Here is a 26825-nt window from a genome sequence, read left to right as displayed (position 1 = left end):
GCTGACCGAGATATGTCCGACCAAAAACCGTCCAATCCATCGACCACTCTAAATCAATCCGTAACCGATGCCACCAGACCGGAAGTCTTCGGCATTTGAAATGTAGATTTATTACCGCAAAACCATGCCGACACCCTGGTATAAGACTGGTTTCCGGTACCGGACCGGTTATCCTGGCATCCAGAGTGTTGACGGTTGGAAAGTGTTGGTTTCCATAGCAGCAGCATCAGCACCGGCGTGGAACTGCCTACGGGCGACGTGTCCGAGACGTAGTTTACGGCAAAGAAGGACTTGCGAAGCCCTGACTTGAGTTGATAAATGCGATACGATTACATTACGATGAACGATGGTCTCGAGTGGGATGCGTCGTTTCGAGCTATCATATCATATCGCAGAGATAACCTAACAGGAACATTTCTTTTTTTTTTTCTTCGTTCTGTTCACATCAGTCGAATCTGCGACGCTCAGTTCCAGAGAAAACAGTCCGGAAGTGGGAGAAAATCGAAGCGCATTAGAAGCTTAGAGTGTGAGCCAGGGCTACGGCTTCGCCATTCCGCCGGAAACGTGCCATCCATCGAGGGAACGAGCTTCAATCAACCGCCTGGCACCGGACTCTGCAATGTGTGAGCTGGTCCCTCCCGGTATACTGAAGCAGACCGTCGGTGTCATCTTTGTGCCGAAAGGTCAGCCATCACGTCTAACGGATGGCAATTGAAAATAATCCATCTTTCGTGAGCTGACCAGAATGGCACGGTCCAGCTGGCGAGTTCCCAAGAATACCGATGCTGAATGTGGATCATATTTTTGAGGAATGGGAAAGTTAACCTTTTCTTCACTTTAATTTACCAATTAAAATTATTTTAACTTTTATCCAATGCGAAAATGTTTCAAGTAAACCTTTCTTCAAGTCTCTTCAATTGATTGATTACTTCGTAGCAGTTTTTCTATTTTATCCCAGAAATAACACAAGATAGATCTGAAACAGTAAAGTTAATATTAGCAAATGTCTTAATGAGATATACATGATATTGATTCTTCGCAGAATCTTATGAAATTTGTGAATTTCTATTGATTTGTGTTTTGTTTAATTCTCCAATTATACAATTAGTTTTACTGTTTTACACCTCTTTAAAGTTTCTTTTCTCTGAATAATCGATCTCTGGTGTTGGAATTTATGTTTAAAATTAATATACTTAAAGATAAAATATAAAGTGTTTAAGTAATTTATAGACTCTGTAGAAACGGTTGTTCATATCTTAAATCGTACATGTACAAGACAAGATTTAAAATTATCTTCTCTGTTTGAAATTTGATTAACAGTTAATTTCTAAAGCTTCCTTTGGTTCTTTGATATTTCTACAGATTTCGATTTCCTGAAAAGACCTTCAAAACTTATAGATAAAGTAGTAACAAGCACGATTGTATCGTTTCGATTGGGACTGTGTTCACGGATGACTGAGCTTCCGATGGATGGGGAAATAAAGGCAATAACGAATAAAAGAATTAAGAAAAAGCTCCGTACCAAGTACCGGATAATGAAGCATAATTACCGAACCACCGGTCGGCTTCAGAAGGTAACGCCGGTCAAAGTGTAACAATTGCCTAATTACACTTTGCTGGCCGTCTAATGGTACGGAGTAGAATCACCCACCCATCACACGATGACCGGCACGAAACCGTGAGCCGCGACGCTTGTTCCCATGAATAATTTGAAGTGAGATTTTAACTTTAGTTCGAAGATGCGATAAACAAAAAGTAAAAAAAAAAAACGGCGGACCAAGAATTTCGTCTGCAGCCGGCCGTAGCACAATTAGTTCTCCGCTTTGGAATTCTCCTCTAAAATTCCCCGAGTGCCTCCATCCCAAAAGCTGGCCGAAGGAGAACGCACACCGAAGAAGGGATAACATTCCACCGCGGGGGGGGGGAGGGGGGGGGAGAATCCCCCGTCCAGGTTCTCGAGTTTCTTCGCCGGGAAAGCCGAAAGCCATCCGAGCACCGGAAGAGGTATCGGAAGAGTGAATCGAGCCGCCCGGCACTGATTGGGACCTTTGGCTTGGGCTCGGTATCGCAATGTAGCAAGCTACAATGGGGGGAAAATTTTGATTGATATCACCGCAATCGCTACCCACGACCCTCCGCTCTCCCACGTCCTTGCAGATTGAGAAGCGAAAAAAAACACCCCGCACAGAGAATGTCGCTGGGAAAAATGAGTGAACGGAATTCGCTTTTCACCGTTTCTCCTACGTTACGTTGAAAGCGGAGCGCTATGGCGGAAGGAGTCGAGGGCCAACATCAATAAATCCACCAACTGGATAAAGGCTCTGCTGAAAAGACATTCCCGGCGTCATGTGCATGTGGGTCATTGAGTCGCACGGCAATCCCCCGTTCCAACCCCAACCCAGCGAGCATGTATGCGGCATGCGGGAACAGATGGAACGAAACGGAACGCGAAGTCAATTCATCAATCATGAACCAGTTTCACATGTCACAGCGCTTTGATGTTTGTCGTACGAGAACATTTTATTTACAGTCGGTTGAGTTTTGATTTTTCTTTCCCCCACCAGCACCATTTCCCCGGCTTCGGACGACCCGAACGCTCAATATAAGTTCCGGCTTTGTGTTTTTTTCGTTTTTCCATTGGAACCTTTCGTAAAGCGCTATGATCGGTTATGTTGCAGCATTTCGTGCACATTTTGAAAGGAGGATTTTCAATGCTTTTTGTGCTTTTCCTCCATCACGATACGTCAAAGTCAATGCCAGACAGCTTCCTATACAGAGAAAGGAAGAGAACGCCACGGTTGACAGGAAGCAACTACTCATTTCCTAAGAACCCGTTCTACTTCCACATGGAAAAACGAAAGAATAAACGCATCCCGTCCTACCGGATCACAAGGATTCCAAGTGCAGCCATTACGGAACCCACACTATCAAAGCGACGATTTTCCCCCCGGCACGGCGCCAGTTGCAGTCAGTTAGAAATCTATTTCCGATTTTCACCGCAATCATTCTACCACAATCCACCCCCCTTCCCCCCTCCCACGGATGCACCTGTCACCGGCGGATCGATTCGCTGACCGCTTTCCATCCATCAAAGCGACCACACCCGCGCTCCGACCGTCATCCTCCGCGGGGTGACATCTGTTTGTGGTCCGCTGGTTCGGTGCAATAAAGTGTACGATCGGAGGCGGGTGTAACAATCACTTCAGAAGCCATTTTTTTCGATTCGGAAGATGCAATATAAAGTTCATCAATGTGGAGAAGTAAATGCATTCGCTTTGAAAGGGAAGTAAACTGCTGGTGCGCGATGTCATGCATCTGTCAATCATAAAAATTGCCTTCGCTCAGATGATTTCTACCTTCCGGTTGGTTTTCACTCTTCAATTGCTTTGATACCTGCAGCCGATTGACGATTGGTCACCTCAAGAAGCAAATTTCAGTACATTGAAGCGCTACCCGGAGTTAAAAGAACTGTTTTGAAGCAACGAAAGTCGTTGACTTTTTCAATCCAGTGGTAAATTTTGGCTTAATTGCCACTTCTGTAATAAATGCTCAAACATTAAATGAAAAAAAATCTGTAACATTTATACATATTAACTTTCAAAACCAAATTTCCCGATTAATTGATTTTTTGTAATTTAAATATCTAAACTTCAATTTCTTTTCATGCATTTCATTTCGATTGCACATTTTCCACCAATTCTCTCAATGTGCAAAATGTTAAATATATTTAGTATTTAACATGAATTTAACGATAATTCGACAAGTTTAAAAACCGCCACACTACTAAGATGAACGTCTAGCACTAATTAAGGGAAATCGTGTTTAGTTTGCGATTCATATTTGTCATGAAGATTGTAAACATAGATTTAAATACTATTTTAAGTTCAATCAGACAGAATAGCCCCTTGAAAAAATCGAAATAAATAAATAAATAAATAAATAAATGAAAATTTCACATTCAGGCTTCCCGTTTTGATGATTTTGAATGAAAAATTTAATATGTTAAATTTAGTTGGATCTTATGTGGAAACATATTGATGGTAGTAATTTTTATGATTCCATTTCATAACATCACCCCCATGAAACCCATGAAGCTTAAATGGATTCTTCAACAACTTAATGATCACCAAAAAGAATCTTAGTGTAAAAATAAATGATTTTTCTTTTGTATAGTTGTTGAAAGAAATAATTTCTAACATCAAACTTGACAATAATCGATATGACCGACTGGAGTGAAATACAGCATAACATTTTTTATCACTTGATTTTGTTGAAACTCAGAGCATTTCTACAATTTAAATATTATCCTGCTTGTAATGGCATTAAATTGTTATAAATATTTTATTCATTCGCTAAAGTCCCAACAGCATTTACTATGCGTTCTTTAATTATGTTAAAATGATTGCCTTTACTGATTGCTGAAATTAATTCTGAACTTTCATTCTTCCTTAATAGTTATATACATGCTAAACGGCAGGCAACATTAATTAAACATTCTGCCAACCACCAAACGGCGTTTTCAGCAAGAAATTTTAATGGAAACGAATAGATTGAAACTGTCCAATCACATCCCCGACAATCATGTTCTTCGCCGCGAATGCTTTGTTTCCTATCGTTTGTTAGCTCATTGTTCGCACAGTTTCTCACGAGCCAAAAATCAAAGAATAATTTGTAATCGATTTAATCCATGCGTAATTTAATCAGTTGCCTTCAACGGATTGGCAGCCGAGGAAGATGTTTCTCATTGCAAAGTTCATCACGCTCATAGCACCCCGGGCATAATCTGCCTCAAGTTTCCACGGTTCGATCGCACCAACCCAAAGCTCCAATTGAGACATCAAATCGAACGGCTCAAAACATTTGATTGCCAGCACGATTAACGATTTCGGAGCAATAAAAATCCAATTATCACAGATTGGTGGAATACAAACGGAACGCATAGTTCCGCGGTTCCCCCGGGCTCGTTGCTTCCAATCCTTTCCTAATGAGATCAATTTCTTCGATCTGTTCTACAAATTATTTCCCAAATGCCGTGCTTCCTAGGGGGACTCGCGGGTTTTTGAAGTGTTAACTACACAGTTTCCGGAAATCAAACACGCTGTTCACTGTTGTCCGACAACCGTTTTCGGGGTGTACGTCTCGATCGGAAATTTCGATCCCCGGTTGCCTTTACCCATCTCTTCTCAACCTTCGTCTGCTTCGCTATCTGTTTAGTGGTGTTTCTTCCTTCTTGTTGCCGCTCGACTCTCTACCGCGATGGTCAACCATTAGATTCATGCCTGCATCGTCTAAACGTCTTCTCCTTTCCGGCGTTTCGCGCTGTACGACTGGTTTATGGTGGTGGCGATAGGCTCGATTCGATTGATTGGATTTTACGGTTGACCGATTCCGCTGCCCAGCTCGGGAATTGTCGTAAAAATTGAAGCCCAACCCTGCGGGCTCGATCGCACCGAACCACTCACGTTCGCCTCATCAGTTCCAGTTCTGGCCGGCTCGAGGCTTTCGGACCGTTCTCGGTGCGGGTCGAGCTACGCCGCTGGAGTGCAAAGGGAAGGTCACAGATCCCCAAGCCGGAATTAATTACCATCGAAAGAAAAAACATGAGATCAACGAATCGATCTCTGGGTGCGCATTCCTTCGACGACTGAAAGAGAATTCAACCAACAAGATCACTCCAGAACTGAACCAGATTACGGAACAGGCATAGGTAGGAAATCGAAAACGTACAATTTAACTACGGATAAGAAAACGCTCAATAAACTTATACAATCCGAAGCATATTTCTGTTCCAAACCGTCGATATCGCTCTCCTCTATAGAGAACGTTCCTCAATCATCTGCTTCTTGTTGTTCCGGGCGAGCTGTAACAACTAGTTTTTATTACTTAACCGTTTTATAATCCCTTTTACGATACCATCCGTCAGCTTGTAAGGCATGTTTGGGTGAATCCAAACCCCTACTTCGTCCGATCACAGGTGCAGATTTCTGCTGAAAAATCGGATCGCGAATTTTTCCTCATGTATGGTAGCTCTCGAAAAGCTTTCCAGCTACCAGAACTTATATTTCTTTTTTTTTCCTTGAGATTTCTTTATCCACCTTCAGCAGAGTCAGTATAGTCTCAATAAATATTTCACACTAGACTTTTCAATCTGTAGTTATTATAATGTCATATTACATTATAACTCATAGGAGAGTTATATGCAGTTGGAGTTTGAATTTAATGTCTTCTTTGCATAATTTGAGACCATAACCAAGAAGAATAGTACTGCTCCTTCGATGGTATTAATTCATTATCTAAAATAGAACAAAATAGTTTTCATAAGTTTGCTTGTAAAATATTTCTTAAAAAAGCTATATGAGTCTTTAATGACACTTTCTATTACACAACGCTTACTATCAAATGCTCTGAGGACTTTGAACGAGCTCTTATATATGAGAGAAACTCAAATTTCAGTTTTCTAATGCTAAGAATGGGCGTTGGAAAACTAAAGATGTGTAATTGAAAATGTAAATTGTTTAACACGTTGACTGCTGACCGTGTTGAGAACATTTTTTCAGTACAATCGTTTTTGATAAAATTAGTTTATAACATTTATTAAACATGCATAGTATCAATATTTTTCGAGACAACCCTTTTTTAGAACTAATGACAGCTGGCTATCAAAAATGATAGTCATGGCCGTCAACGTGTTAAATCGTTCTTCTTCGGTATTTTGTATTTGCCTTTTTTTTCTCAAAAAAAAAACATTTTTCTTCGATAAAAACAAATCTCATAAATCGAGAACATACCAACAACAGTACAGATAATGTTACTGTCATTTGTCCTAATGATAATCATCGGCATAAGCTCAAAAAAAGCAGGGTACGAAAGCCGGTTACTTTTTCGTGCCGTCAAACGCACTACAATAATCAATTACAACAATTATTTAAAAATAGCAGATAAATCTTTGTAAACGGAAGTGATCAAAATAGAACACGTTTAGCTTACGCCGGAACAGTTCCCACCAAGCCCGTTCGGACAAAAAAGAGCTACCGACTTTCTTGTTCCCGGTGGTGTTCTAGCAAGTCGAAAGTGATTCAACGTGAATTGAGTGCCGTTAGAATTAAATGTGACGCGACTGCGCACGATGGCGACGGTTGGCGACGCGCTATCTATTTTAAACACCAAACATACTTGCCGCGCGGTAACACAAATGATCCATAATGTTCTTGCCGTGCCAGCACACGTACAACCGGCCACAAGGAAGCAGCGGCAACACGTGCCGTAACGAGACAGTTGTTTGGGAAAGCCTGCGTATTTATCATGCTAATTGATTAACTGTGTCCCAGACAACGGGGGCTTCTGTTTTGACGCCGCACCGTCTCTATCGCCACCGGCAGACGCGCACCCGGAAAAAGGGACCCTGGCGGTGACATTTTCTTGGCAAGTGCCACCCGAGCAAAGAAGCTCTAGGGATTGTTTTTGACCTTGATGGGGGCCGTATTAAAAATAGTTCGACAGTGCAACGGTAATTGAAGTAATTTATGATGTTGTCGGACGGACGGATGGTTCGATCTTTTCCGTAATCTCTTTCCGGTTTATCACGATGTTCTGTTTCAACCATTACTTGTCTCGTCATTCTCTATTAAAAACTCTCCCGTTCAGCTCGAAGTATAAGACCACCCAACCTCGTCGGCACAGGTTCTCTATAGTACATCAAACTTTAACCGGACGGCTTTGTGTGGAAGAGCTTCCAAGATTAACCTAGCGAAACAATCACGGGTTTATCCCCTTATGAATTAGAAACCATTGCCGACGCAAGGCAATTGATAATGGAAAGGGTAGGAAATTACAATGATGGTGCACCTACCTCTGTTTTAAACTATTCTCCAAATGTTTCCTTCTTACCTTCACACCGGATACTGCACCGTTTATGCTTGCCTGAATGAGTGAGCATGCATCTTATATAGCATTCTATGACCCTTTCGCTGGTCGCCATAACAAAATGCGCCACAATCGCCTACGTGCGCGACAAAGTTGCGCCGGGCCTTCTGTAATCGGACATGCACCCGTAACTACTGTGAGCTGGCCAGCATTGGGTCAGTTGGACGATACGAACCAGGATGTTCTACCTCGTGAGACAAAACCAAGGCGCACACGTGTTTAACCTTTCGTGTTGTACTTCCGTATGTCTGCTTTTCTTCTGGGTTTTGCTAGAAGTGATTTCAAACCTATTCAGTTTGGAATTAGTACGGGATCCTGTCGATTCACACGATGAAAGAAAAATGCAACATGCTTTCTTGTTTTAGCAACTGAATTCAGTATGTTTGCAGTCAATCATCGGTAAATTAGCTATTTTTGTATTCGTTTTTCTAAAAAAAAAACTATAAAATAGGCATTAACTCTACTATAAGTTAAGTAAGTTTAAATTATGAGTATAAGTTAAGTAAGTATAATAAAGTTTGGAAATGAAATATAATCCAAATATTCTTGTTGCATTTTAATTATTAAATTTTAGTGTATTGTAGTGTATAATAATTACTGTAATATTAGTGATAAGCATTACATAAGTATTAGTTCTAACAGTTCTAGGTTTGTATTAGTGGTTAGTGATAGCATTAAGGATATTGGTCAGTCGTGATCAAGCAGTCAATAAATGAAGTCATCACAGTGTGAAATTCAACAAATGTCATTCTTTTGTGGAGAAATTTCATTTGAACAATTAACTACAAAACAATCAAACTTCAAAATAATCAAAGTTCTCTATATCATGTTACTATCATCAATGGTATGTATTTTTTTTTTTTTTGTATTCGATTCGATTTTTGCTAACTCAAGACGTTGGTGTGTTAGATCGAGTTACGCAAATTAATCAGTTTGCTAAAACAATTCGTGACATATATAAACGTTTTTACACGATACCAAACCAAAATTGGATCCATTAAACAAGTACAATTAAAAAGTAAATTTTATTCCTTCTTTGTTCAAAGTTGATATTTTTCTGAATGACTTCTTCTTCTGCGAGGATAACAAGAACTTTTTCTCAAGCAAATCAAAGTTTGTAACATCGATAAAGTATTTGTACTTATCAAATAAATAGTTCAAATACTTTTTTGAATGTCGGTATTGCCGCAATTCTATGGACAAGAAAAGAACAAATGAATCGGTACTCATCGAATATCCTGGAAACGGTACTGCTCAATTTCAATAGTTAAAATTAACATATTTACACGTCCATGTCTGGTAGTACTTGTTTAGTAAAAGACGTCGAAGCTTTGAAATGTATGATGTAAAATTAAGTAGTAGGCGCTGGCGTAGTTGTAGTAGTAGTAGCTACAGTCGTTGTCGTTGTAGTAGTAGGTGCTGTCGTCGTCGTGGTAGTAGTAGGCGCTGTCGTTGTCGTGGTAGTAGCAATAGTAGTTGTTGTACCTGTATTACAAAAATTGTTCAACAAAATTTGTCAATGTCCCGAACGATCATACGGTACGTAATGCAACTAAGCTGTTGAGCAAAACTAGCATAATTTCCAACAGAGGCACGCTTCCTCTCAGTCAAGAAATAATCACTAAACTTACCAGGTGGCACCTCACACTTTTGATTCACAAACTGTAGCTGGATCGTTGTGTTCGTACAAGGATCCAATGCCAACGGACATGTTTGAGCCAAAGCGTAGCCATCATTGTAGCACACGTAAAAGTTTTGCGGAGCCAACCCTGTGTTGTCAAACTGCCTCAAGCAGCATCGGCAGGCGTCGACAAACTGCAGGCAAGGATCCGCTCGGTAGCACAAAGTAAAGTCGTTGCTGCATGTCGAATTTCGCACGTCGAAGTAGGTCCCGTACGGACACTGGAACTCAATTGCGCGTCCATCGGTACACTTGTAGAATCGCGTACAGAACTGTTCGTGTTGCAAGTATACCTGAAGTAATGGAGCCGTCGGACAGAGATGGTCTGGAGGGCCGCACACACAGGAGCAGCGCTGTGCATCGAGTCTGGCTGACGTATAGCAGCTAAGAAGTAGTAGCACTGAGCTGATGATGGTTTTGGCAGTCATCACTGTTTAGTTCGGCAGCAGTGCACTCCAAACCAGATGCGAATGTACAATGGATTGCAGTTTGCATTCGGCACGGATTTATAAGCTCGCCATCGGTTCCTTCCTGCTGCGCGGGGGACTGTGGGGTTAGTGTGGTGTGCATGACGTATTGGCACCTGTTCTAGACAGCGAGCGAGGTTTTCTGCAAAAAAGCATACTGGAAATTGATAAGGCGCGCATGAACGGTCACGCACTTATCTAACTACTAGCTTGCAATACATCAACATGTTTCAACTTTGTAGAACGGCTATATCCACTATCTCCTTGAAAAACTAAACTCTGTTTTGCTTTTATTGATTAAGAAATATGATTTATTTTGATACAATTGAAAATGAACTATTGAACATAAAAAAAAAACTGCCACAATAATATAGCAGCATTTACGGTAAAAATCATCTAAAAATTATCGTTCTCCTTAGGTGGCCACAGCTGATTCATCCGAACTATCCGATGATTCTGAGCCGGATGATTCATCGGCACTATCTGACGATTCTGAGTCCGAAGATTCATCGGAACTATCCGCTGCTTCTGAGCCTTCGTCGGAACTATCTGATGATTCTGAGCCAGATGATACTGCGGAACTATCCGATGATACTGAGCCCGACGGTTCTTCGGAACTATCCGATGATACTGAGCCCGAAGATTCACCTGAACTATACGGATAGAGCAAGTCATCTAAACCGCCTGGTAGCCATGAGCTCGAAGATTCGTCTGAACTATCCGATGATCCTGAGCCTGAAGATTCAGCTGAACTATCTGACGATTCTGAGCCCGAAGATTCGTCTGAGCTGTCTGCGCCCGAAGATTCATCTAAGCTTTCTGATGATGAGGATGCCGATGAATCTGCTGAACCTGATGATTCCGATGAACTCGAAGAATCAGAGGAGCTCGATGATTCTTCTGAGCTCTCTGAAGTTTTTTTTTACGATTGTGATTGCATAGGTTTTGATAGAGAAAAAGAAATTAATAAAGGTTTATTCAAGCAGTTTTGTTTTTTGAATAATTTTAATGTTTTTTTTTTACATTATTATTTAAGTGATGTTATGATTAGAATGGTTTGAGAACAAACTCTATGAACCAAAATGATCATAAAAGTTTCGGTCCTTATCCTCATTTTTACATAAAAACCGCTGCTGTAAATTAAACCACTTACCTGGAGGCACCTCACACTTATTATTGATAAACTCCAACTGAATCGTTGTGTTCGTACAGGGATCCAGCGCCAACGGGCATGTTTGCGCCAAAGCGTAGCCATCGTTGTAGCACACGTAGAAGTTTTGTGGAGCCAACCCTGTGTTGTCAAACTGTTTCACGCAGCATCGGCAGGCGTCGACAAACTGCAGGCAAGGATTCGCTCGATAGCACGAAGTGAAGTTGCAGGTGCACATTGAAAGATCCACGTCAAAGAACAGCCCGTACGGACACTGGAACTCAATTGCGCGTCCATCAGCACACTTGTAGTATCGCGTACAGTACTTTTCGTGCTGCAAGTAAACCTGCAGTAATGGAGCTGACGGACAGAGATGGTCTGGAGGGCCGCACACACAAGAAGAGCGCTGGGAAATACAGAAACCAGTTCCTATGCAGACTACCAGCACTAGGATGAAGCAGCTTCCGTTGTTGTCAACCATCTTCGACGTTTGCTGCTGGAGTTAACTCCAGTACAGGTCCCGACGTAAACTGGTGTGATGAAGTGGAAGGACAGTTTATATAGAAGCTAGTGGTTCTTTAACATTAAACTGTTCCTGCATCACCTCGATAAAAAACAAAAACACGCGCAACTGCATTTATTATGTCAGCGTGGGTTGAATAAAACCAATGATATGTCCACGCATAGTCACGCATTAATCTTACTACGTGGAGGGCCTCTTGGAACGGCTATCACAACCGGTAGTTCTTGGTCGCTTGAAAGAATAAAGAATGAGCAGAAGGCAACCAGTATTATTTTTCTGCTTGAAATGGCATGACATAAAGCTGCGATTACTTGTTTGTGGCATTCTATATTCCATAGCAAAAGTATTTGTTGGGCACATATAGAATACTGCCAGTGTGGACCGTGTGGAATATTTGTAATACATGTGGAATATTTGTGTTATATTTCATGAAAAAAGCATTTTCTTGCTCTCGTCAGGCTTACAATTAAAGTTTATACATGTTTCCAGTAGTGCTTAAAATGATTTACCTCCAACTACATTTTATGGGTGTTAATAAATGTTCTTTCATCCATCGTATCCTGTTGGCATGATCGGTAATCAAAACATTCACGAAAGTGTTGTTCTCAAAAGGACCTGATAAAACAGCAAAAAATCTCTTCGAGTGGCTGCAAACTTCAATTTTCTTATATTTTATCCGAACCTCATATTATTATTTTTGAAGCTCAATAGTACGTAGAATAGTTTTGGTATCGATCATAGAGTGTTTTTGTTTGAGACTTACATGGACACCAAGCAAAGGCTTCATTCACTACTCTGTTGCTTCTTAAAACATATTATCACCAAAAATATTTCAGTTGAATTTTATTTTAGTTTAGAAGAACAGTATCACAATCAGAATACTTGTGACATGAAAGTAAGTTTCAAAATGAATTGATTCGTAGAGCTGGACATTATACTTACTTACTTACTTACTTACTTACTTATGTGGCGCTACAACCGATGAGCGGGCTTGGCCTGACGAAGCTCCATCCGAAACCGCTCACGGTCGCTCGCCACGCTGGTCCAATTCCGTATCCCGGCTTTATTGGCGGCTTCGTCTACGCCATCCTTCCATCTCAATTTAGGCCTACCACGCCTCCTCTGTCCTTGGGGACAGCCTAAAAGGACTTTACGGGCTGGGTCGTCCGGTGCCATTCTCATGACATGACCAGCCCACCGGAGCCTGACGAGTCTAATTCGCTGTACGACAGTAAGGTCACCGTACAGCTCGTAGAGCTCGTCGTTATAGCGGCTCCTCCATTGTCCCTCCTCACATACGGGGCCAAAAATCCTCCTGAGCATCTTCCTCTCGAACACGGCTAAGAGGGTTTCGTCAGATTTGGACAGAGTCCATGTCTCGGAGGCGTATGTGAGCACTGGTACTATGAATGTTCGGTATAGTCCCAGCTTCGACTGTCTTGACAGGTATCGTGAGTGGAAGAGATTTCTCAGACTGTAATATGGACATTATATCGGTTCCTATATCGTCCCACCTAGCTCTGATGATGCTATTATATGTGGGTTTGTGAACTCAAAGTGTATCTTTTACACCTACTCCAAGATCTACCAAATGATGAAGATCTGATGAGCGGCTGATTTCCCACATTCATACATAGGTTCATACTAGAGAACCAAGCTTTATGCTTAAACCGTTATATTAATATAGCCTTACAAGTTCAAGAAATATGGTCAAGATACGATAAATTTAACTCTCCCTGTTGTGGACATGTTTGCAACAAAATTGGCCATACGATGATACGTAGGAGTTCTTTCAAAAGCATGTTCTCGATACTGGATAACATAGGACGCATCAAGACTTTACTCCTTAATTTTAACCCTTTCCACTCGAACGGCGCCGATACGGCGCCCAGTAGCAGCGTAGTTACCAACTCGAGCGGCGCTGTTACGGCGCCAAGCCGGTTGAAGCTGGTGAGCTGATCAAGTCTTACCTTATTTACAGTTCTTGAACCATGCGCTTCTACGTTCAAAGTGACATTTTGATACCTCAATTTACAAGGACTAACGATTTTTATTTAAAATATTTTGCAGCTTTTTCAAATGTATGACGTTAAATCCGCCACTGCGTTTACCAATTTGGTCAATGTTGCCTCGAGTTGCTGGTTCGCGCAGGCGAAAACGCTCTCGAGCGCAAAGGGTTAACTTACTTGGTCTCAATTCACCCCTGAGTATAACGGCTAAGAGATTCTATTTTTTTCATAGTCACTTTATACATTTGTTGTTACATGAAATTCTTCTTTTCTGCACTATTTAACTATTCGCCCTGCTATTTTTTTTTTCATTTTATTAAGGTCATGGTAGAATTTTCTAACATTCTTCTAATCTCTCAATTTCTCTTTGATCGTTCTGAATCTCCTCCTGAACTTTTTGAAGCTCTACAATTCTTTCAACCTCCTGATTATTACGAATTTCTTGTGCATTACGAATGTTTTCTTCAGCTGTACGAATCGTTGCAAGTGCTCTCTCAATTTCCTCATTGCCTTGAGCTGTCTCTTGTGCTCTTTGAATATTTGCCTGATCTTTCTCATTCGCTAGTTCCCGTAAAATCTGCTCCTGCGTTTCTTTAAGTTGCAAAGCCTTCCGAATCTCCTCCTGCGCCCTTTGAGTCTCCAGCGCCCTCTCAACATCCTGAGCAGTCTTAACCTCCTCCTGTTCCATATGGATTTTTTGTATAGCGTCTTCAAATTCCTTAGCTCTCTGGAGCTCTTGTTGAGCTATCTGGTTTTCCAGTGCCTTCAAAATCTCCATCTGAGCTCTCTGGGTCTCTTGAGCTCTCTGAATCTCCACCTGAGCATGACTCAATTGCAGATTTCTTTCAATCTCCTCCTGAGCTCTCTGAATATTCCGAAGATTTAGCTGCCCTCGAGCATTCGCTATTTCCGCTTGAGACATCTGAATTGTCGCCCGAGCGTTTTGAATCTCCATTGAACTCTGAAGCTCTTCTTGAGCTTTTTGATCCTGCAGATTTTTCAGAATCTCTTGCTGAGCTGCCAGTTTTTCCTGTGATTTCTGTAACTTTTCCTTTGCTTTTTTAATTTCCTGGTCAAACTGAACCTGTTCCTGATTTCTTTGGTTAATTAGAATCCTTAGACTCTGCTCCTGAGTTTCAAGATTCTTGAGAGCTTGCTGAATGGTCTCCGAAGCCTTCTTCTTCGCTTGTGAATTTCCATTCTTCAGGACCTCTTGCGCACTCTTAATTTCGTTATTAATCTTTTGAATCTCCTCCTGAACTTTCAGAATCTGATTGGACCTTTGAATCTCTGCATCAGCTTTCTGAATCTCTAATGCTTTCAGTTCGCGGTCCTGGGCTATCAGAATCACTTGAGTTTGTGCGATATTTGCCATAGCATTGTCTATCTCTTGTTTTGTCTGAAGTTTTTTAGACTCCTGAATGTTTTGAATCGCTGTAATCCTGTCATTAGCCCTTGCAATTACTATCTCAATTTTATTAATGTCGCTAGCTGTTTGACTCTCATCCTGAATCTTTTGATCCAGTGCTATATTTCTCTGGTTCACCAGTGCTCTCTGAATCGCCTCTTGAACTCTCTGACTCTCCTGAGCTTTCTGTAACTCCTCGTTAGCCCTTTGAACATTCTGATCTCTCTCAAGCTTTTGAGCATTCTTAATAATCTCTTGAGCTCTTTGAATATCTTCCAGAAGGTTTTTAAACTCCCTATCCCTCTGCTCTTCATCTTCTACTCTTTTAGTCTCTAGAGTGCTTAAAATATCCTCATTGGCTTTCTGATTTTCCTGTGCATCCTTTATCTTTTGCAGGGCCATTCGTATCTCTTCAGCCCTCCGAGTTGCCATCAGGTCCCACTGAATATCCCGAGCATTCTGAATATCATGTAACTCTTGAATTTTCTCTTTGGCCTTCTGAATATCTTTTCCGCTTTCCTCCATCTTGTGAGTGGCAAGATTATCTTCCTGAGTTATTTGTTTCTGCAAAGCATCCAAAATTTCCTCCTGAGCCCTAAGCTTCTCCTGAGCCTTCTGAATCTCCATCTGACATGATGGTTTTCCTGAGCTTTCTGATGACCCTTTGTCAGATGCTTCTCCTGAGTCTTCTGATGATCTTATGTCCGATGACTCTTCTGAAGCTTCTGGTGATCCCATGCGCGATGACTCTTCTGAACCTTCTGGTGATTCTATGATAGATGGCTCTTCTGAACCTTCTGGTGATTCTATGATAGATGGCTCTTCTGAAGCTTCTGGTGATCCCATGCGCGATGACTCTTCTGAACCTTCTGGTGATTCTATGCCCGATGGCTCTTCTGAACCTTCTGGTGATTCCATGCTCGATGACTCTTCTGAGCCTTCTGGTGATTCTATGCTCGATGGCTCTTCTAAACCTTCTGTTGATTCTATGCTCGATGACTCTTCTGAACCTTCTGGTGATTCTATGATAGATGGCTCTTCTGAAGCTTCTGGTGATTTTATGCCCGATGGCTCTTCTGAACCTTCTGGTGATTCTATGCTCGATGACTCTTCTGAACCTTCTGGTGATCCCATGCCCGATGACTCTACTGAACCTTCTGGTGATTCCATGTCCGATGACTCTTCTGAACCTTCTGGTGATTCCATGCCCGATGACTCTTCCGAACCTTCTGGTGATTCCATGCTTGATGGCTCACCCGAACCTTCTGGAGATTCCATGCTAGATGGCTCTCCTGAACCTTCTGGTGATTCCATGCCCGATGACTCTCCTGAACCGTCTGGTGATTCCATGCTCGATGACTCTTCCGAACCTTCTGGTGATTCCATGCTTGATGACTCTTCTGAGGATGCTGATGACCGTAGGCTCGATGCCTCTGCTGAGCTTTCGGATGAGTGCATGCTTGATGACTCTTCTGAGGATGCTGATGATCGTAGGCTCGATGACTCTGCTGAGCCTTCGGATGACCGCATGCTCGACGATTCTTCAGAGCTTTGTGATGCTGCTTCCTCCGTTGAGCTTGACGATTCAGATGATTTCCTCGAATTTTCTAAGGTGCCTGTTGCTAATAACAAAAGAAAAATGGATCAATGCTTATTCCATTAGATTAATTTCTATGATAAGTGTGTTTTATTCGTGTGTCTGCTTGGCGCAGGACGCCAGCCATCATGCAACTCCTCCAACATATCATGGGAAATTGAAATGGGATGTAAAACCGTTTAATTTATCAATTTTCGTCAAAGAGAATGCAATGGTTAGAAGATCACAGCCCATCAGATTTGATGAATTAATAAATGTATCACAGCATGAAACAAGTGTTACTACATCCTGTTCATCATCAAACACACATAAAATCACGAATCACACACTGTATGTCAAACCACTTACCAGGTGGCACCTCACACTTTTGATTGATAAATTCCAACTGAATCGTTGTGTTCGTACAGGGATCGAACGCCAACGGACATGTCTGCGCCAAAGCGTAGCCATCGTTGTAGCACACGTAGAAGTTTTGCGGAGCCAATCCTGTGTTGTCAAACTGTTTCACGCAGCATCGACAGGCGTCGACAAACTGCAGGCAAGGATTCACACGATAGCACGAAGTAAAGTTGCAGGTGCACATCGAAAGATCCACGTCAAAGAACAGCCCGTAAGGACACTGTAACTCAATTGCGCGTCCATCAGCACACTTGTAGTATCGCGTACAGAACTGTTCGTGCTGCAAGTAAACCTGCAGTAATGGAGCTGACGGACAGAGATGGTCTGGAGGGCTGCACACACAAGAAGAGCGCTGGGAATAAGTGAGACCAAACCTTGTGCAGCCGATGATGAGCCACAACAAGCAGTTCACTAGGCTGTCAACCATCTTCGGTAGGTGCTGTTGGAGTTCAATCTAATACAGGTTACTCTAAGAACTGCGGTATAATTCAACAGACTGACTGTGCTTCACCATCAAACTTCCTCAATAGTTGCCTCAAGGGTAACTGAACTTCAGATTTTATGTGAGCGTGGGTTGAATAAAACACATGTGTAGTTAGTCAGCTTATAGTCACGCATTAATCTTACTACGTGAAGGGTTGCTTGTAAAAGTTATCAAAACCGTCGGCTCTTATTCACTTGAAGAATGTAGATAGTTTTTCTTAAGTCTACTTGAAAAGACACAACATGGAACTGCGATTGGTTGCTCGTGCAATGCGTTAGTAAATTCAACAGAACAGAACAACCGTGTGCCGATATTTGTTTGCAGAAAAATATCGTTTTGCTGCACTCACCGCCTATTTGTACCTTTTTCTATCTCTAAACCTAGTTCTTTGCCTCTTGTCAAAACTGTTATTTGTGCCGAAACTAATCAAATCAGTTCTGAAATAAATTAACAATTTAACTTTGTCAACGACAAACGCTAAACCATAAGTACGTTAATAATTTAGTGGCGTCTCATGAGAAAATGAGATGGTTGGGCACCTTCAAAAAAAGTAATACCTACGTAAGTAAACCATATAATGTGGTTTATTAGAACCAGAACGACACGATACACGACGACGAATTTCGTCGGGATGTTAAGTGAAGGAATAGTTTGAGAAACCGTGAATCGTCTATTTAGTTCTGCAATCTTTAGTTAGTACTAAATAAATCTACCTTAAAAAAACGAGTTAAACTGTTCATCTCCACATAGCGCACTCTTCTCTGGCAAACTGACAAACTCGGTTCCCGCAATAGACGGGAAACTCGTAGGAAACTGGTAGGAAACTCTTGACAGCACTAGCAAAGCCCCTCGTTTTGACGTTTAAGACTGACAGATTAAGAAAGAAGAGAAGAAGATTGAAACAATTGCGAGTCTACCTACAGTACAAGGCATTCAAAGTCGGACACTTGAACATTGAACAATCTTTTCACTTTGAGTCAAGTTATCTTCTTCTTCGAAGCAGCTAGCGACACGAAACTGCACAGGGGACATCTCCAACCTTTGTTCTTTGCGAATATGCAAAAAAAAAGTAACAAAAAACCTCCAATTGCGGAAATAATGTGACACGAACGAAAAAAAATTTGTTTTCGAGCCAGACACTAAAAGTCGGACACCTTACACATCACACAGAAACCACTGTTTTAATCTATGTTAACATTACCATTGGCAGTTATTACTGCTTCTAATCTTTTGGGTACACTTTCAACTTACTTCAGACAAATTTTTTGTTCAATTTTTTCCAATTCTTCTTTCATTAATGATTCCAATATTGATAAGTTGGATGGATAATGTTTAGCAACATTTTTCTCAAACGAATGTCAAACATGTTTAATTACATTTAAGTCTGCAGTCTGTGGGGGGGTTAAGAAAACAAATGGACAGTTTTTGAGCAACCACATCTTCGTCATAAATTGCCTTATGTTTAGTATGTGCAAATAGGTATCATATAGTATTTGGGGTCACAAAATCGAATGGTCACAGTTTCAGTGCTCAATCTCATCTCAGACTTCTTCTATCTTCTCCTACGTAACAAATATTTTCAATCATACAAAATCGGTTCAATCAATTTACACCAAACATAATTATGAGAAAGCTAATTTTTCAAGTATGAAATAACAAACGATTTTATGCCTCCTTTCTGCGTTTATCTTTCTATCATCCGCACAATAGAAATTATGTCAAAAATTATGATGCTACCTACCAGAAGATGGCTCTTCTGAACCTTCTGGTGATTCCATGTCCGATGACTCTTCTGAACCTTCTGGTGATTCCATGCCCGATGACTCTCCTGAACCTTCTGGTGATTCCATGTCCGATGACTCTCCTGAACCTTCTGGTGATTCCATGCCCGATGGCTCACCTGAACCTTCTGGTGATTCCATGCCCGATGACTCTCCTGAACCTTCTGGTGATTCCATGTCCGATGACTCTTCTGAACCTTCTGGTGATTCCATGTCCGATGACTCTTCTGAACCTTCTGGTGATTCCATGCCCGATGGCTCTTCTGAACCTTCTGGTGATTCCATGCTTGATGGCTCACCTGAACCTTCTGGTGATTCCATGTCCGATGTCTCTTCTGAACCTTCTGGTGATTCCATGTCCGATGACTCTTCTGAACCTTCTGGTGATTCCATGCTCGATGGCTCACCTGAACCTTCTGGTGATTCCATGCTTGATGTCTCTCCTGAACCTTCTGGTGATTCCATGCCCGATGGCTCTTCTGAACCTTCTGGTGATTCCATGCTTGATGGCTCACCTGAACCTTCTGGTGATTCCATGCTTGATGTCTCTCCTGAACCTTCTGGTGATTCCATGCCCGATGGCTCTTCTGAACCTTCTGGTGATTCCATGCTTGATGGCTCACCTGAACCTTCTGGTGATTCCATGCTCGATTGCTCTTCTGAACCTTCTGGTGATTCCATGCCCGATGACTCTCCTGAACCTTCTGGTGATTCCATGCCCGATGTCTCTTCTGAACCTTCTGGTGATTCCATGCCCGATGACTCTCTTGAACCTTCTGGTGATTCCATGCTTGATGTCTCTTCTGAACCTTCTGGTGATTCCATGCCCGATGGCTCTTCTGAACCTTCTGGTGATTCCATGTCCGATGACTCTTCTGAACCTTCTGGCGATTCCATGCCCGATGACTCTCCTGAACCTTCTGGTGATTCCATGTCCGATGACTCTCCTGAACCTTCTGGTGATTCCATGCTAGATGGCTCTCCTGAACCTTCTGGTGATTCCATGCCCGATGACTCTTCTGAACCTTCTGGTGATTCCATGTCCGATGACTCTTCTGAAACTTCTGGCGATTTCATGTCCGATGTCTCTTCTGAACCTTCTGGTGATTCCATGTCCGATGACTCTTCTGAACCTTCTGGTGATTCCATGCTTGATGGCTCACCTGAACCTTCTGGTGATTTCATGCTTGATGTATCTCCTGAACCTTCTGGTGATTCCATGCCCGATGGCTCTTCTGAACCTTCTGGTGATTCCATGCTTGATGGCTCACCTGAACCTTCTGGTGATTCCATGCTTGATGTCTCTCCTGAACCTTCTGGTGATTCCATGCCCGATGGCTCTTCTGAACCTTCTGGTGATTCCATGCTTGATGGCTCACCTGAACCTTCTGGTGATTCCATGCTCGATTGCTCTTCTGAACCTTCTGGTGATTCCATGCCCGATGACTCTCCTGAACCTTCTGGTGATTCCATGCCCGATGTCTCTTCTGAACCTTCTGGTGATTCCATGCCCGATGACTCTCTTGAACCTTCTGGTGATTCCATGCTTGATGTCTCTTCTGAACCTTCTGGTGATTCCATGCCCGATGGCTCTTCTGAACCTTCTGGTGATTCCATGTCCGATGACTCTTCTGAACCTTCTGGCGATTCCATGCCCGATGACTCTCCTGAACCTTCTGGTGATTCCATGTCCGATGACTCTCCTGAACCTTCTGGTGATTCCATGCTAGATGGCTCTCCTGAACCTTCTGGTGATTCCATGCCCGATGACTCTTCCGAACCTTCTGGTGATTCCATGCCCGATGACTCTCCTGAACCTTCTGGTGATTCCATGTCCGATGACTCTTCTGAACCTTCTGGTGATTCCATGCCCGATGGCTCTTCTGAACCTTCTGGTGATTCCATGCCCGATTGCTCTTCTGAACCTTCTGGTGAATCCATGTCCGATGACTCTTCTGAACCTTCTGGTGATTCCATGCCCGATGACTCTCCTGAACCTTCTGGTGATTCCATGTCCGATGTCTCTTCTGAACCTTCTGGTGATTCCATGCCCGATGACTCTCTTGAACCTTCTGGTGATTCCATGCTTGATGTCTCTTCTGAACCTTCTGGTGATTCCATGCCCGATGACTCTCCTGAACCTTCTGGTGATTCCATGTCCGATGTCTCTTCTGAACCTTCTGGTGATTCCATGTCCGATGACTCTCCTGAACCTTCTGGTGATTCCATGTCCGATGACTCTCCTGAACCTTCTGGTGATTCCATGCTCGATTGCTCTTCCGAACCTTCTGGTGATTCCATGCCCGATGACTCTTCTGAACCTTCTGGTGATTCCATGCCCGATGACTCTCCTGAACCTTCTGGTGATTCCATGTCCGATGACTCTCCTGAACCTTCTGGTGATTCCATGCCCGATGACTCTCCTGAACCTTCTGGTGATTCCATGCTTGATTGCTCTTCTGAACCTTCTGGTGATTCCATGCCCGATGACTCTCCTGAACCTTCTGGTGATTCCATGCTAGATAGCTCTTCTGAGCCTTCTGATGATCCCATACCCGATGACTCTCCTGAACCTTCTGGTGATTCCATGCTCGATTGCTCTTCTGAACCTTCTGGTGATTCCATGCCCGATGGCTCTTCTGAACCTTCTGGTGATTCCATGTCCGATTGCTCTTCTGAACCTTCTGGTGAATCCATGTCCGATGTCTCTTCTGAACCTTCTGGTGATTCCATGCCCGATGACTCTCCTGAACCTTCTGGTGATTCCATGCTCGATTGCTCTTCCGAACCTTCTGGTGATTCCATGCCCGATGACTCTTCTGAACCTTCTGGTGATTCCATGCCCGATGACTCTCCTGAACCTTCTGGTGATTCCATGTCCGATGACTCTCCTGAACCTTCTGGTGATTCCATGCCCGATGACTCTCCTGAACCTTCTGGTGATTCCATGCCCGATGACTCTCCTGAACCTTCTGGTGATTCCATGCTAGATAGCTCTTCTGAGCCTTCTGATGATCCCATACCCGATGACTCTCCTGAACCTTCTGGTGATTCCATGCTCGATTGCTCTTCCGAACCTTCTGGTGATTCCATGCCCGATGACTCTTCTGAACCTTCTGGTGATTCCATGCTTGATGTCTCTTCTGAACCTTCTGGTGATTCCATGCCCGATGACTCTCCTGAACCTTCTGGTGATTCCATGTCCGATGACTCTTCTGAACCTTCTGGTGATTCCATGCCCGATGGCTCTTCTGAACCTTCTGGTGATTCCATGCCCGATTGCTCTTCTGAACCTTCTGGTGAATCCATGTCCGATGTCTCTTCTGAACCTTCTGGTGTTTCCATGCCCGATGACTCTCCTGAACCTTCTGGTGAGTCCATGCCCGATGTCTCTTCTGAACCTTCTGGTGATTCCATGCCCGATGACTCTCTTGAACCTTCTGGTGATTCCATGCTTGATGTCTCTTCTGAACCTTCTGGTGATTCCATGCCCGATGGCTCTTCTGAACCTTCTGGTGATTCCATGTCCGATGACTCTTCTGAACCTTCTGGTGATTCCATGCCCGATGACTCTTCCGAACCTTCTGGTGATTCCATGCCCGATGACTCTTCCGAACCTTCTGCTGATTCCATGCTAGATAGCTCTCCTGAACCTTCTGGTGATTCCATGTCCGATGACTCTCCTGAACCTTCTGGTGATTCCATGCCCGATGACTCTCCTGAACCTTCTGGTGATTCCATGCCCGATGACTCTCCTGAACCTTCTGGTGATTCCATGCTAGATAGCTCTTCTGAACCTTCTGGTGATTCCATGCCCGATGACTCTCCTGAACCTTCTGATGATTCCATGCTCGATTGCTCTTCTGAACCTTCTGGTGATTCCATGCCCGATGACTCTCCTGAACCTTCTGGTGATTCCATGTCCGATGTCTCTTCTGAACCTTCTGGTGATTCCATGCCCGATGACTCTCTTGAACCTTCTGGTGATTCCATGCTTGATGTCTCTTCTGAACCTTCTGGTGATTCCATGCCCGATGACTCTCCTGAACCTTCTGGTGATTCCATGTCCGATGTCTCTTCTGAACCTTCTGGTGATTCCATGTCCGATGACTCTTCTGAACCTTCTGGTGATTCCATGCCCGATGACTCTCCTGAACCTTCTGGTGATTCCATGCTCGATTGCTCTTCCGAACCTTCTGGTGATTCCATGCCCGATGACTCTCCTGAACCTTCTGGTGATTCCATGCTAGATAGCTCTTCTGATTCTTCTGGTGATTCCATGCCCGATGACTCTCCTGAACCTTCTGGTGATTCCATGCCCGATGACTCTTCCGAACCTTCTGGTGATTCCATGCCCGATGACTCTTCCGAACCTTCTGGTGAATCCATGCCCGATGACTCTCCTGAACCTTCTGGTGATTCCATGCTAGATTGCTCTTCTGAACCTTCTGGTGATTCCATGTCCGATGACTCTCCTGAACCTTCTGGTGATTCCATGCCCGATGACTCTACTGAACCTTCTGGTGATTCCATGCCCGATGACTCTCCTGAACCTTCTGGTGATTCCATGCTAGATAGCTCTTCTGAGCCTTCTGATGATCCCATACCCGATGACTCTCCTGAACCTTCTGGTGATTCCATGCTCGATTGCTCTTCTGAACCTTCTGGTGATTCCATGCCCGATGGCTCTTCCGAACCTTCTGGTGATTCCATGCTTGATGGCTCACCCGAACCTTCTGGTGATTCCATACTCGATGACTCTCCTGAACCTTCTGGTGATTCCATGCTCGATGGCTCTCCTGAACCTTCTGGTGATTCCATGCTCGATGACTCTTCCGAACCTTCTGGTGATTCCATGCTTGATGACTCTTCTGAGGATGCTGATGACCGTAGGCTCGATGCCTCTGCTGAGCTTTCGGATGACTGCATGCTTGATGACTCTTCTGAGGATGCTGATGATCGTAGGCTCGATGACTCTTCTGAGCCTTCGGATGACCGCATGCTCGACGATTCTTCAGAGCTTTGTGATGCTGCTTCCTCCGTTGAGCTTGACGATTCAGATGATTTCCTCGAATTTTCTAAGGTGCCTGTTGCTAATAACAAAATAAAAATGGATCAATGCTTATTTTATTAGATTAATTTCTATGATAAGTGTGTTTTATTAGTGTGTCTGCGTGGCGCAGGACGCCGGTCATCAAGAAACTCTTCCAACATATTATGGGAAATTTAAGTGGGATGTAAAACCGTTCAATTTATCAATTTTCGTCAAAGAAAATGCATTGAGCAGAAGATAATAGTCCATCATCTTTGATGAATTAGTAGAAGGTTATGAGACTATGTGAACAATTTCTAAATGTATCACAGAATGACACAAGTTTTTGTTTGTCCATCCTGTTCATCATCAAACACACATAAAATCACGAATCACACACTGTATGTCAAACCACTTACCAGGTGGCACCTCACACTTTTGATTGATAAACTCCAACTGAATCGTTGTATTCGTACAGGGATCGAACGCCAACGGACATGTTTGCGCCAAAGCGTAGCCATCGTTGTAGCACACGTAGAAGTTTTGCGGAGCCAATCCTGTGTTGTCAAACTGTTTCACGCAGCATCGGCAGTCGCTGACAAACTGCAGGCAAGGATCCGCTCGGTAGCACAAAGTAAAGTCGTTGCTGCATGTCGCATTTCGCACGTCAAAGTACAGCCCGTACGGACACTGGAACTCGACTGCGCGTCCATCGGTACACTTGTAGAACCGCGTACAGAACTTTTCGTGCTGCAAGTATACCTGCAGTAATGGAGCTGACGGGCAGAGATGGTTTGGAGGATCGCACACACAAGAAAAGCGCTGGGAATTAGTGAGGCCAAACCTTGTGCAGCTGATGATCAGCCACAACAAGCAGTTCACTAGGCTGTTAACCATCTTTGGTAGCTGCTGTTGGAGTTCAATCTAATAGAGGTTGCTCTAAGAACTGCGATGCAAACAGACCGACTGTGGTTCGCCATCAAACAGCCCCAATAGTTGCCTTAATGGTAGCTGAAACTTTATATTAGATGAGAGCGTGGGTTGAAAAAAACACATGTGCACTTAGTTCGCTTACAGACACGCATTAATCTACCTACGTGAAGGGTAGCTTGTAAAGGTTATCAAAACCGTCGGCTCTTATTCGTTTGAAAAGTGTGGACAGCTTTTTGTAAGTCTGCTTCAAAAGACACAACACGGAACTGCAATTGTTTGTACGTGCAATGCATTAGTATATCTAAACTCCAAAGTTTTTGTTGCTCACAAGCAGAACAGAACAACCGTTTGTCGATATTTCTTTGTAACAGAAAAATGCCGTTTTTTTGCATTCAACGACTATTTGTACCTAGTTCTTTGCTTCTATAGCCGGTGCGTCTAGACCGAGTCCGTAATCACGGGTTCGAACTGTCTCGAACAATGAGCATATATTGTTGTTTTAATGTTCTTAAATTAACAATTTAGCTTTGTCGACACAAAAATCATATGTATTTACGTTAATAATAGGAGTCCAAAGAAAATGTTGTATCGACTTTGTTTTAGTATAGAAAATCACGTAACAAAATCTGAGAAGTCGGGCAAAATGTTTGCTCGGTGTCAGCATAATAAAAAATTGTAGGTGTAGTTTTTATTCATTGCAGAATACCCACAATCACCTGATTTAATGGCGGCACAAAGAAAGTCCTTCGTGCAAACCAAGTACCGATAAAAACCGATATTCATACTGTGGCTGTAAACGCGAAAGAAATCAATCATCACCCTTAGCACGGCCATCTAAGAATTGAGTCATCGTTTGCAAGGATCGCGCCAGGGGTGCAGCTACGTCGGTGGGCTAATGTAAAAATATGGGTCCACTCCTGGAAGGGGACTCATCGACCAGGAGCCAATTACCCCTTAATCGTATGCATGCAAATAGGCCGACCGTGGCCATTTGGTCCAATTTCCACACCGGACCGAACGCCGCCTGTTTTCCCGGAACGGCGGAAATTATACCTTCGGCCGGGCACACGGATTATGAAAATATATGCTTTTTGTGTGTGATCAATGGGTTTCGCACAGATGAGAACATGTACCGAGGGCTAATGGTGCGCCATTTCGAACCTGGTGTTTGTTTAATTAAGCCCAACGTCGTCCACCGTGTGGTGTGTGTGCTCGTTCCTCCTGATCCTGCGTCCGGGAGCGCATAATGTATTCCACCCCACTGGTCGAGCTCTGTTCCATTCTCCTCCTCCTCCTCCACCGTTGGTTGCATTTCTACGCTCCTTCGCACCTTCTTCCCGGGTTGGTGATAATTACACGAAACCCTCGAACCCCTTTGCCCGCACAATTGCACGACGTTTCATCGGGGGATATGAATGATGAATTTATGCACACCAAC

General features: G+C 43.1%; 2 protein-coding genes across 2 annotated transcripts; both read right to left on the bottom strand.

The window, feature by feature from the left end:
• Window positions 1–9274: 9274 nt before the first annotated feature.
• Window positions 9275–10032, bottom strand: LOC131285376 (uncharacterized). The gene is made up of 2 exons (XM_058314229.1): window positions 9555–10032; window positions 9275–9369 (listed from the first exon to the last, which is right to left on the bottom strand). The coding sequence occupies exons 1-2, from the start codon at window positions 10030–10032 to the stop codon at window positions 9275–9277; spliced, it is 573 nt and encodes a 190-aa protein (XP_058170212.1).
• Window positions 10033–24748: 14716 nt separating this feature from the next.
• On the bottom strand, window positions 24749–25351 carry LOC131285375 (uncharacterized). The gene is made up of 2 exons (XM_058314227.1): window positions 24874–25351; window positions 24749–24756 (listed from the first exon to the last, which is right to left on the bottom strand). The coding sequence occupies exons 1-2, from the start codon at window positions 25349–25351 to the stop codon at window positions 24749–24751; spliced, it is 486 nt and encodes a 161-aa protein (XP_058170210.1).
• Between the last annotated feature and the right edge of the window lie 1474 nt (window positions 25352–26825).

The sequence above is a fragment of the Anopheles ziemanni genome, chromosome 3 (assembly GCF_943734765.1).
Source record: "Anopheles ziemanni chromosome 3, idAnoZiCoDA_A2_x.2, whole genome shotgun sequence".
Lineage (NCBI taxonomy): Eukaryota > Metazoa > Arthropoda > Insecta > Diptera > Culicidae > Anopheles > Anopheles ziemanni.
This window is presented reverse-complemented; position numbering and strand designations above follow the sequence as displayed.

Coding starts and splice junctions, on each gene's coding strand:
- LOC131285376 (XM_058314229.1), bottom strand. CDS start 10,032: ATGACTGCCAAAACCATCATCAGCTCAGTGCTACTACTTCTTAGCTGC. Junction 9,370..9,554: donor AAAGTGTGAGGTGCCACCTG/GTAAGTTTAGTG, acceptor CGACAACGACAG/CGCCTACTACTACCACGACG.
- LOC131285375 (XM_058314227.1), bottom strand. CDS start 25,351: ATGGTTAACAGCCTAGTGAACTGCTTGTTGTGGCTGATCATCAGCTGC.